Below are 12,306 nucleotides of genomic sequence, written 5' to 3' on the forward strand. Positions count from 1 at the left end.
AGGATAATAAGGGAATTGATTTCTATCCATTTTGTCTAGTTTTTAGTGGCACATTTGGACATTAATGAGTCTTGTTAAATCCAATAATTAAATTGCACAACAGCAATTATTTGTCAACCAACAGAGTTAAAATGAGCCAAATTGTCTCTGCAGATACCAAACAGCATATATATATATATATATATATATATATATTCTTATTTACACATAAATACATCCCTATGAAAGTTGTTTGTCATCTTAAAAGTATGTTTTGAAAGTAACAACCTTTAGGCAGCTACTTTTTTTAAAATATTAAGACCACATTCCTCTTTCAGAAATGTTTATTTTTATTGGTCTGATTGAATATTTATACTTTAAATGCCATGTTTTATTGCTGGGTTTCAGACACGTGACCCAGATGATGCAGACAGAGAAAGTGGATTTCTCCAGTTCAAAACAGCAAAATCGATCACAACTGCCCTAAATGGGCTGGAACAGACAAAGCATCTAAAAAAATACACATATTTAGGACATGATCCATATTATCTCGATAAAAAAGACTTCTCTTATAATATTGAGGCGATCCACATAACGAACTATCTGGTGCTGCAGAGCTCATATTATATGAGCCAGAAGGAAGTTTTTAAAAATCTGCTGAAAACAATCATTTAGTTTCAAGTTAGGTCAAGCATTTAGATGAAAAGAAGCATTAAAGTTGTGCTATTTTAAGTAATTAGTCTATGATAATGATGCTACTGTTAATGACAAACTAAATCAGGTTATTTCTATGAGTTTGGATCTGAGCAACTAAGCAACATTGAAGGGATTCAGCCTTATTCTACTCCATTATTATTTATCTACTCAGTGCTGGATAAATTAAATCCTCAGTTAAAACATAAAACATTGAACTTTTTATTAGTCAAGACTCAAAAAGAAAGACAAACAAAGACAAAGGAGCATAGAAAATAAAGTGCAAAATACTTTAGTGTCAAATTCTTAAAGATTCACATCAATGGGTTTTGCTGACAGATGCTAAACAAAACATCTTCATTGATTCTTCATTGAAATACATATTTACTTTCTGTAAACCTAAAACTACTCTGTGAGGAAAACACAAAGACAGAATGATGGGAATTAAATCTCTTATGCTGTAGTCTACTAAATCCATAACTGCTTTATATGTGATAATTTTGTTTCCAAACTAATGAGCAGCGTACAAATTCACGAATATTTGTAGAAAATGTTGAGAACCATTCCCTTGATGTTTTCTCAGAAAACACTGCATTTCTTCTTCAGATTGTCTTCACATAATGTCCTTCATAATCCACAGTTTGTTCCCTGTAATCTGAGCACTCCAGTTTCCAGGCCGATGAAGATTCCTGCAGGGTTCAGTCAGTGTTGGTTTGAATTCAAACCTCAGCCAGTGGAGCTGCAGCCTGTGCGCTATGTGTTCAGTGGAGAGGGCGTGTTGTGTACGGTGACCACAGTGGACTCGCTGTAGTCGCTGGTGGTGCTGAACTGCTCGGAGTGATTCCCGTCGGCTCTGGGCAACTGGAAGCCGTCCTCTGATACTGGGTTTGAGTTGGTGATGCTGCCCGACACGGAGCTGACCCCCATGCTGTTCAGAGGAACGCTGCCGTTAACCGTGGACTGGGACGTCTTGGGACGAGGTCTGGTGCCGGCCCTGACCCCCAGCAGTCTGGATTCATGAGTCCGTCTGGCCAAGAAGACGAGAAAACTGTTATTTTTCCAACCAGGCTGCAAACATGTCGACATTTTAACAGTAAGAAATCAAATAAGTATGAAGGTGTATTAGGACATTTCTGCCAACAAACTCAAAAATGTTGAGATTGATCCAAAAAAACAAACAAAAAAAAACCTAGAAAAATTTTTAGATTTCTGAAAATTTTTGACTTTTTAAACTTAGGATAAGTTTTGACTTTTGCTATTTTCTTTTCACATATTTTTTAGTTTAAATAGTTGAAAAATTTCTAGAAAAAAATATCAGAATAATCCTAGAAATGTTCTAGAATTTCCTTTTTTAGATATTTCAAAAAAAAAATGCTAGAAATAATCATAATCAGATATTTCAAGCTGGCCCGGATGAAAAGCCTGAACGCTGCAGAAAGCATCCAATTCTACCTGAAGTGATAAAAAATAGATCCAGCTCTGTCTAATCAGGCCAATTCAATATGCAGGAATGTCATCTTACCTGTTGTACGTCTTCAGGATGATGAGAACAACAGCAAGAATGATGATGGTGCCGATGACAATGACAGCAATCATCGCCCCAGAGCCTGAGAACCAGACACAGAAACAGACATGAGTTTGAAGAACGGCTGCTTTTCACCTACATTTACAAAAATCACATTTTATCTTCTGGTTGTTAAAAGCACAAGGGTTCTTCAACCTGCGGCTCTGGAGGTGAAAGTGGCTCTTTTAGACCTTCTGCAATGGCTCTTAATAATTTTAATTAAACGTTATAAAGATTTAACTAATGTTTTTAAATATGCATGCAAGTTTGTGCAAAAATAAAAAGTGTTTTTCCAGTTTTCCTGTCATGTTAGCAATACATTTCTATAGAGAATATCGCTAAAAGTACCATTAATATATTTTTTGATCTGTTTTTTGAAAACTATGGAAACTGGAAGTGTTTTATTTTTTTCCATCCCACAGAAAAAAAAAAATCCATCATTGTTTTTGAAAATTATTATAATAATCCTTATTTTAAGTTATAAAAAATAGAAATAACATGGTGATTCTTTACAAACTGAAAGCTTTCTTCAGCAATTTTTGTATTGAGTTACTATACAAGCAACGCTAAATTACCAGTAATATTTTTTTAATAATAAAAATCTTTCTAACATTTAAGTTTCATTTGACTAGACTGATAGAGAAACTTACTTTTTAGGCTATAAAAGTTGTAGCAACACATAAATAGAACCTTCAATATAGCAGTTTTGTTATTTTATCAATCAAATCTAAGAAGTTTTTGTCTCTATGCTGCCAAATTACACCAACATGAGAAGATATTTAATATTTAAGAAGAACTCATTGAATGCAGAAACAGTGACTTATTCATATTTTATCATTTTGTTTGATCAATACATTCTGCCACAAAAAAAATGAAAATGAGTTTTTACCAAGTGTTGCAATATAGCAACAGTATTACTTACAAGTAAACAAAACAGAGCAAATATTTTCTATTGCATGAATGACAGACTTTCCAGTTCACCAGACATAAACTGACATGGCAAAGAACCAAAAACATGAACAGAATGTAAACTTGCTTCTTACTCTGGATCAGAATTTGTTCTCTAGATTTTGTCACTGAGGTTGTGTTTGAAGGAACTGTAGGTGAAGCAGATGAACTCATTTTCAGCAAAACCCTGCAAGAAAAAGAAAAACTTTCAGATTTTTTCAACATATTAGAGATATTGAAGAACATCTGCATTAGTTTTCACTTAGATGAAGATGAGAAAATATATTTGCAATAAATAAAGAAAGAAAGGAAGAAAGAAAGAAGCATGTGGCACAGCCAGTTTATTTGTACAGCTCTGTTTTGGCACATTCAAAGTGCTTTCATCAGATAAAATGGAAAGCAACGTCAGACTTTCCTCCTCAGAGTGGATTCCAGATCTCCATCTAATCTAGTGTTGTGCAGAGATCCGCTGTTGTTTTGGAGGATCCCTCACTCCATTCAGGAAATGAGCTGCACACAGCCGTGGGTCCCTGCAAACCGTCTCTTCCCGGTGGAAACAAAGGTTCGCTCAGAGATAGCAACTCATGCAAACTTCCTTTTTGTGAAAACATTACACTAGCTGTCACTCACTGGTTACATTTACTGAGACTTATGTCGTTATGAGACAGATAATGTGTGAAAAGGTCAAACTCTTCCACCTCCTGCCTGTGTTGCTTTGCTAATGCACTGCTCCCTGCCGGAGGCAGGTCTTAGCGCTGTCAGTCAACGCTGCAGAAGGCAGAGGACCTCAAACCTTTTTGTTTTTCTTTATTAAAGTTAGAGCTAAAACTTTTTCCCATTTTTGTTTAAACTGTCACTTTGTCATAATAGTAAAATATGAGACAGATAATCTGTGAAAAAAATCTAGCTCCATTGTCTTTTCCCAGTGCTAACTAGAAACAACCAATCAGAACCAGGAGGCGGGTCTTAGCGCTATCAATCATTACTCCTTCCCTAATGCTACATGGTAGTTAGCAGATGATCGTTCTTCCATTAGCCCACATAACAGTGTTTTCCTGAGAATGATTGACAGCGCTAAGACCCGCCTCCTGGCTCTGATTGGTTGTTTTCTTCATAGCAGCTCAGGATGGAGATGAAGGAGGTTGATCCTTTCACAGATTATCTGTCTCATCTTATACTTTCATAATATGGTGATAGTTTAAACAAATATGTAAAAAATGTGTTTTTTATCAAAGTTGCACGCTGCAGCTTTAAACAGAATTTAATATGTGCAAATTTTCCCTCATGCAACATGGAAACAAGGCTACACTTCTCAAATTTATCCCTAAAGTATCACATTATATCTTATCACATGATGTGCAGTAAACATTTTAAATTCAGGTAAGTCACAGTAAAGCTGCAAAGCGCCATTTGAGGCATTTAAAGAGGTGGAACTATCTTGTCAAATTTGCATTGACATTAAAAAGCTGAAAACTCTGGCGGACGGAAACTCAGGACATAAAATCAGTCTGCTGCGTCTTTCCTCTCTAAATCTGATCCACCTGTCTGAGTATTCCAGTCAAATGAACTGGAATTTATGCAAAATATTTAAATTCACAAAGATATTGTTCGGCTACATAAAGTTATAAACCACAGAGGTGAATCAAAAGTTGCTACTGACTGCAGTTATTACAGGAAATGTTTTTAAGTTTTAGTAAACTTCACAGAAAAGGCTCAAAGAGAAAACCGAAAGTGGAATTAAATATGAAAATTTGAGAATGTAGCTGGTGTTTTTCTAAAAATTTCTGTAAAATTCCCTTTTCAAACTTAAATGCTGTTTTTTTTTTTTTAATTTTTTAATTTTATTAACACTTACATGCAGACATACATTTACTTTATTCAGGCAGCTGCAAGTTTAATCAGCTCAGCTATTTTGAATTTGCAACTAAATCTTCCCTTTCTGCTTTAGTCAAATACTTTTATTTTTGTGTTTTTAACTTGATTAAATGATAAAAAAGACACATTTATTTTTTGATCAGATCTTTTTTTTAAATTTCATTATTTGCAAGCTTTTGTTTTCCTGTATAAAGTATTCAAGTTATCCATGCAGCTGTACCAGGGATGCACTGATATAAAATTTTGGGCTGATATCAATAACCAATATTAATATTATCGCCGATAACAATATTTGCCGATATTAAATATATTTCACCACCATTTTGACATTCTTTGGAGAAAAAAACCCAACAACAATAAACAGATGGAAATAGGATGAAGATAGATATCGGTTATTTTTAGCAGCTCGGTTTTATTTATCGGACCAAAACCGATACGTAAATAAATGATTAGTATCGTCTGATATCTGTCCTAATCTTTAAATTTAAAATAGTGACTATAATCTTTGTTTTTACGTTCAGCCACATATTTAATCACTTTCACTTTTCTATTCACAATCAACTGCATATATTTTCATAGTCAGCTCTAGATGCATGATATAAAAAAAACTTCTCCTTGATGTCTCCTTCCCACGTTTATGACCAACGTTTTATCCCATAATTTATGGGAAACTGCAGCGGTTTAACAGTCAATGTTTACAAGCTTTGCATGTCCTGGAGACCAATGGGAATTAAAACTGAAGAGGCTATAAAGAAACCTGACTGACATGAAAATGAAGAAACAAAAGTTGAAGGAATTGGTTTATCATGACTTTTATTTTTTATTACCTAGAGATGAAAGTTGTGTTGGATGTTTCTGTGTGCTGAGCGAATTATTCAGTTTCCTGCTCATCAATGAATCTTTAAGTGTCGACATTAAACACAAAGGTTAATAATGACGTCCATCATTCACTGTTTGCAGATCTGACTGCTAAAAATAAGTGATTGGATTGTACGCCGAAAAGGTTGGCAACGCGACTGCTTTGGCATCATAAAGATGGATATTATGCAGCAAACGATGGAAAAGATTTGTGTGAGGAACATTGAACAGAAAAGGACAGATTTGCTCCAAAATATTTACAACTTTATTCTCATAATATTATGACTTTATTCTTGTGATGTTATGACTTTTTTCTCAAAAGATAAATTCTTTTCTTGTAATACAATGACTTTATTCAACTGAAACAACTTTTATTCTCACAGTATAATAACATTATTCACATAGTTTTGTGACTTTATGCTCATAAATTTATTTTATTCTGTTTCTTCTTAGCACTAATACTCAGTCGTTCTGTTAAAGTCTTGGATCAAGTGAATCAGAGGTTGAGTTTAGTGGAGGACGGACACGTCTCGGTCTGCTGGTGTGGGAACAATCATCTTATCTTGATTGTGAGCAAGACAAAGGACATGGTTGTAGATTTCAGGAGAAACAGGAATCTGGCAAACAATATTTCCTTCATGCAAGATGAAGAAGATGTAGAAGAGGTGGAGGATTAAAAATTCCCTGATTTCCACCTAGATAACGATCCGGAGGCGCTACAGACAGAAATTTAATTATCACAGAATCTTAGGTTAATCAGTATTTGCAGCATATACTCTATTTTGGATGTCTGAAGCATAAATGTTGAGTTTGTTACTTAGTAAAGAGACGTTATTTAGTTTACTGAACAAGCTTGACGATGAAGGCAGAGAGTCTTTTTAAATCTTTGGTGCTAGAATTTAACTTTTCGTAAATGTATTATAATGTAGATCATAAATCTAGATCAGGTATCGGTGAAAAATCCATAATGGCAGAACTGTTCAGTCTAATTCTATGTTTTCTGCTGTAATCAATGGCATTCTTTACTATTTAGAACATTTTGAAAGAAGGTTTGCTGCAGTTTGCTTTATTTTTTTTACACGTTTTGCTAAGACAGTCAACCGACAAAAGCAATAGCTTTTGTCAGTTTCTGTTAAAGTTGTTTTACATGAGCTTGTGAAGCTTCTGGCGTATTTAAGGGAGTTGAACCGGTTCAGAGTTACCAGATAAATGTGTAATTCAGTACATTTATGTCTATGTTTAAAAAAAATAAATGTTTTAAGTCAGTTCAGCATCGTTTTTCTGTAACAGATCAGTACCAGGTGATTCTAAACTTCAGATATCGGCATCGGTATCAGAAGTTGAAAAAAGTGGATCGGTGCATTCCTAAAACCTGAAACAGTTCATCTCTCTTGCAGTGAATTGTCCTCTATCAAAAGACAAACCAGCTGCATGACAGATATGTTTCCACTGTAGTTTCTGCGTCACATAATGGCCAGATGATGCTGATTGAGATGCTGCAAATTCCTTGGAGAAACACCCACTTTTCACACCTTAAGCTAATCACATGTGGCCACTCCCTTTCCCGATGCCGCTCCATAATAATACATAATGGCTCAACTCGGACTAATAATTACACCCTGTTTCCTCTGAAGAATGCTGGCTGAATGATTCAGGAGAGAGTAGCTGCTTTACTGGAGGCGTGAGGTGAGATAATCTGTCATTACTGCAACTGGAGAGGAACTTTCCAGGTTTTAAATGAATGAATCTCTAAGTGATATCCTAAGCTGCTGGTATTTCTACAATTAGAAGCACCAGGAGTCATAAACATCCTTTTTTAAATCATAAAAACAAAAGAGAAATTAGTTGGTTACAATAAATTCTCAGAACTGAATGACAACAAATGTTAACAAAATACAATTTTGCAATTTAATCAAATAAGAAAAGCAAATAAAAATTGCATTAAATCATCGTTTATTAATGATTTAATGCGATAAATCATTAATAAACAAAATTGGAGTGTTTTCATTCAGCAAATTTATTCTTGTAATTTAAATTTGTGCAGTTTTAAAGTCAGTGGAAATATATCTGTTGTTGTTATTTTTGTCCATTCAATAATAATGAATGGACAAAGAGGAAAATGTGTGACAGACTGAATTTAAGACCATAAACCTCTAAAGCTGGTATACAGAATAATCATTAAACAAATTAATTGTTTTGATTTGTTTCATTTATAAGGTATTTGTAAAACAATTTATTAATTAGGTATTTTTGAATACTTCTCCGAAGGAAATTAAATGTTTTTATAGCTTGTGTCATCATTAAACAATTTTTAAAGATTTGGCATGAACAGTGATGCTGTGGACAGGAAGAATCTCCAGTAGCAGTCAGTCTTGCAGCGAGTCTGACAGGCCTCTGACTGACTCTTTTCAGCTCCATATTTGATGGATATTTGGGGTTGTAGTTCCGGTATTATTTGAGCTTTTGAGATGCTGATCAGCTGCTCCCAGTTGTAAAGACAATGCCTTCTTGTCATGGTTACACAACAAAACAATTACACAATAAGAAAAGTAAGAAAAATAAATCCTTCCAGCTGCACAGTGTCCAAAACAAAAGGTCTGGTTCTCAGAAACCCACTGCAGCCCTTCAGTTCGTTAAAAACCCTTCAGTAATCAAAGTTTGCCTGCAGAAGTGCAGAAATCTCCGTTCTGTTTTCACCAGCAGCAGTGCAGGAATGGATTACATGCCCTCGGTGTCCCGACAACTCCAGTTACAAGCGGACCAGGAAAAACAAAGAAAGAACACACCGAACCCGGAGATTATGGCTCCGTGTTGAAGAAGCGAGCGAAGTCACTGGATAAAGAAACAAAATCCTCCTCCAGAGGCTAACCATGAAGCTAACTAGCATAGCATTTGGCACAGGACTGGGAACGACACTGATTAACATCCTGGACTTCAGTTCAACATGTTTTAGCTTTGATTTATTTTTGATGTTAATGTTTCTTTGGTGCAGAAGCCAATTTGTTAGAGGACTGGATACATTTCTGTTGTTTTCAATCATATTAATAGTTCCTGCAGTAAACAGTATTGAGGTTGATATCTATTCTTTTTAAATGTGTAACTTTATGTTTTATTTAGATTTTTAAAAATGCTTTTTTATTAATTACTATTATTACTATTGTTGTTTTTTTGATGGAAAAAGCTTGTTAACCCATCTGTATGTCAAATATTTACATTATATTTGTAAATGAAACCGAGCTTTACAGCTCACCTTCATGTATTTTCTGTCTCTTTTCAAATAAATAAACAACAATGTAAGAAACATTTTCATGTGGTCTATTTTTAAAAGTTTCTTAGACCAAGTCCTTCATTTGCTCTAATTTTACATCGTGTCTACATGCTAAGTTGCTCAGATTTTTTGGAAAAGTTTTCTAATTACTTGGACAAAAATGTTCTTCATGAACATTTTTAATTGTAAACATGCTTTGTTGTAAATAATCCAGTTGCATTCAAGTGCTGCTGATAAATTCACTTCCCCGTTTGCTGGTCTTGCCTCAGTATTTACTGTTTATTTCTCTTTCTGCTAACTGAAGCTATTCTCAAACGCTACAAATTTAATATCCTCTCTTCTGCCGTGAGTAAACAAATCATGTGCTCCTTTCGTTCAGACAGGAACTCTTCGGTTTCCTCTTTTCTTTCCACCGGGGGAAAGAACAGGCGAAGCTGAAGGGCATTTGGGCTTTGCTCTGCACAGAACGATCTCCAGCGCACATAAACACAATCAGTGTGTGACCTTTGCCAGGTTTCGCCTGCTGTCAATATTTGAGAAGGTTAATGAGGAGAACAGAGCGCCTATTAGCAGCCTCATGTGAGCAGATATGAAATTTGAGTTCTAAGAAGTGGACTTCCCACTTCATTTGTTTTCCAGCTGTCGCATTGATGAGAGATTTAGCTGTGACATTTATTGATCTGGATTAACAGAATGACGTCTCATGTCGTGACACGTCATTGGCCGAGTGATCGGTGGAAACAGCAGCACGACGTTAGTGAAAGGAATAAATATGGGAGGTAAATCTAAAATATTATGACTCTAGGAACAAAAATCTCTCATAAAAAAGAAAATTTTATCTAAGATACTAGCTTCAAAACAGATTGCAATAGCAGAGGTTTCTTTCTGAAGCAGGAGTTTGATACATGCATTCATTGAAAGCGTCTGAAGTGGCCTGTTGAGTGTAAAACAAAAAGAAAGACAGAAATGAAAGAGCAGTTTAGAAAAGACAAACAAAAGGATTGACTTGTCTGTGTAGCTGCTGCTATAAAAGGTTCTGGTGCTCGTGTTTGGGACACCAGATTTGTTAACAAACGAACAAGTTACATTTGTTATCATGTTTAAAAGTGTCTCTATGTCTATTCCCCCCTTAAATGCTCTGGATAATCAAAAACACAGCAGAAACATTTGCTTAGTTTCCAGCACAAATATCTTGCTACACTTGAAATTAATATTATGGGAGACAAAACTAACTTGCTTGTTTTAAATCAATAATTTCTTAATATTTTTGAAAAAAGAGAAAAAAAAATTCATGTTATAAGAGAATAATATGCCAGTGGAGCTAATACTTTTTCATAAATATTAAGAAATTATTGATTTAAATATCATACATCTTGTTGAAAAGTTTATTTTTAGTTAGTTTAATCTTATCTCAAGTGTAGTAACATATTTAAAAAAGAAATTGAACCAAAAATACTTGGTAAGATTTTGTGTTTTTTTGCAGTGTAATTGTTAATAACTAGCAAATTTAAGATGTCTGAATACAAAGCATTGAAGTTATATAGTGATTTAATTTATTGAGGAGAGGAAAAAGCTATCCAAATCAACCTGGCGATAAATCAAAAATCAATCATTATTGACAGCCATGAGATGAGAAACACTCATTAGCATCTATTAGCATAGAAATGTTTACAAAACCTTTGCTAGGGATTTAAAAATGGCCGCCACAGGAGAAAGACCAAAAAGAATAACAACGTCTGTCTGGAAAACATTTCAGTGTTTCCTAAAAGTATCAGGGATTTCAGAAAAAGAACTCCATGCTGACAGGTAAATGTTCACCTGAAAAGGATGAAGATGAAAGTAGGACCAGTATCCGAAACACTCCACTTGTTTTAAATCTACAATCATTTATGAATCAATAAATTATGTGTCTGCTATCATGTTTACTGTCAGGTAAAAATGAAAACAAAAATACTAAAAAGTTTGTGGTCCCTGGAGTTGTTTGGCTTTCTTCTCTTGATAATCAAAATTATCGTTTGATATTTCTGTTGATTATTAATATATGTTGGATAATCAGAAACATTTGTTTATATAACATATTTACAACAACCTCAGCTGATCAACGTAGAAAAAAAGAGAAAAATATTATAAAACTGGCACAAATACCAAAAAGTAAAAACATGAATAAAAACTGAGACATGCTTAATTTCACATGCTGCAATTTCTCCACAAAAAAACCAAAAACTTGAGTTATGTTGAATTTATCTTTTTTTTTTGTTTTCTTCTATGAGTTTAGGTAGACAGGAGCGGTTCCACTGTCAGATTATTTCACTAATAAGACATTTTAAATTTTTACTATGTTATAATTAAAACTTAAAATCTTAAATCAGTGCAGTACGAAAATATGGTTTTTTTTCTTCCCTGAATTTAGATAAAAATAACTAGTTCCACTAGGCACATTATTTAAGATTATTTCACTAATAAGACATTTTATTTTGTTATAGTTGAAAAAAAATAGTTGAAAAGTACTAAAAACAAAACCTTGAATCAGTGAAGTGTTAAAATATGCTTTTTTTTTGTTTTCTTCCCCTTCTGGCAGATTATTTCACTAATAACAAGACATTCTTACGTTGAAGGTGAAATAATTTGCCAGTGGAACTAACATCTTTTCATCTATATTAATGAAATATTGACTGAAAACAAGCTCAGCAGGTATTTATAAGTTAGTTTTGTCTTATTTGCACCACAGAGTGTTTTCTGCAGTGCATTGTTCTCACTCAGGTTCAATCACAGCACACTCACTCACACACACACTCACTCACTCACACATACCTAAACATGGTAGAGGCATCTCAACAAGACAGAAAGAGTTTTGTGACCTACCAGACGGAGTCCTCTGTTCCAGCTCAAGCCCTTCCCAGGTGGGCGCTGAGCAGCGACGGTGCCCCCACTGTCAGCTGGCCGAAGGAGGCATAGTCCACCTGTATGAGCCTGGTGGATCACAGCAGGTCTGCTGAAGATGTCAGACTGGAGAAATGGAAGAAGACGACACAACTTCAGCTGTAATAAAACTAAAATGTGAGACAGGGAGAGGGTTGAAAACCAAGCAGAGGTGTGTCGGTGTGCGGTTTCAGTGAGTATT

General features: G+C 34.6%; 1 protein-coding gene across 1 annotated transcript; it reads right to left on the reverse strand.

Moving 5' to 3' along the window:
• Positions 1-950: 950 nt before the first annotated feature.
• On the reverse strand, positions 951-12,285 carry ncmap (non-compact myelin associated protein). Its single transcript, XM_055053433.1, has 4 exons — positions 12,048-12,285; positions 3,280-3,371; positions 2,195-2,279; positions 951-1,699 (listed from the first exon to the last, which is right to left on the reverse strand). Exons 2-4 carry the CDS (start codon positions 3,356-3,358, stop codon positions 1,426-1,428), a joined length of 438 nt encoding a protein of 145 aa, XP_054909408.1. The 5' UTR covers positions 3,359-3,371; positions 12,048-12,285; the 3' UTR covers positions 951-1,425.
• Positions 12,286-12,306: the final 21 nt, after the last annotated feature.

This window comes from Poeciliopsis prolifica, unplaced genomic scaffold (genome assembly GCF_027474105.1).
Source record: "Poeciliopsis prolifica strain line A6 unplaced genomic scaffold, Auburn_PproV2 SCAFFOLD037, whole genome shotgun sequence".
NCBI classification, from domain to species: domain Eukaryota; kingdom Metazoa; phylum Chordata; class Actinopteri; order Cyprinodontiformes; family Poeciliidae; genus Poeciliopsis; species Poeciliopsis prolifica.

Coding starts and splice junctions, on each gene's coding strand:
- ncmap (XM_055053433.1), bottom strand. CDS start 3,358: ATGAGTTCATCTGCTTCACCTACAGTTCCTTCAAACACAACCTCAGTG. Junction 2,280..3,279: donor AGAACAAATTCTGATCCAGA/GTAAGAAGCAAG, acceptor TCTGGTTCTCAG/GCTCTGGGGCGATGATTGCT. Junction 1,700..2,194: donor ATCCTGAAGACGTACAACAG/GTAAGATGACAT, acceptor CTTCTTGGCCAG/ACGGACTCATGAATCCAGAC.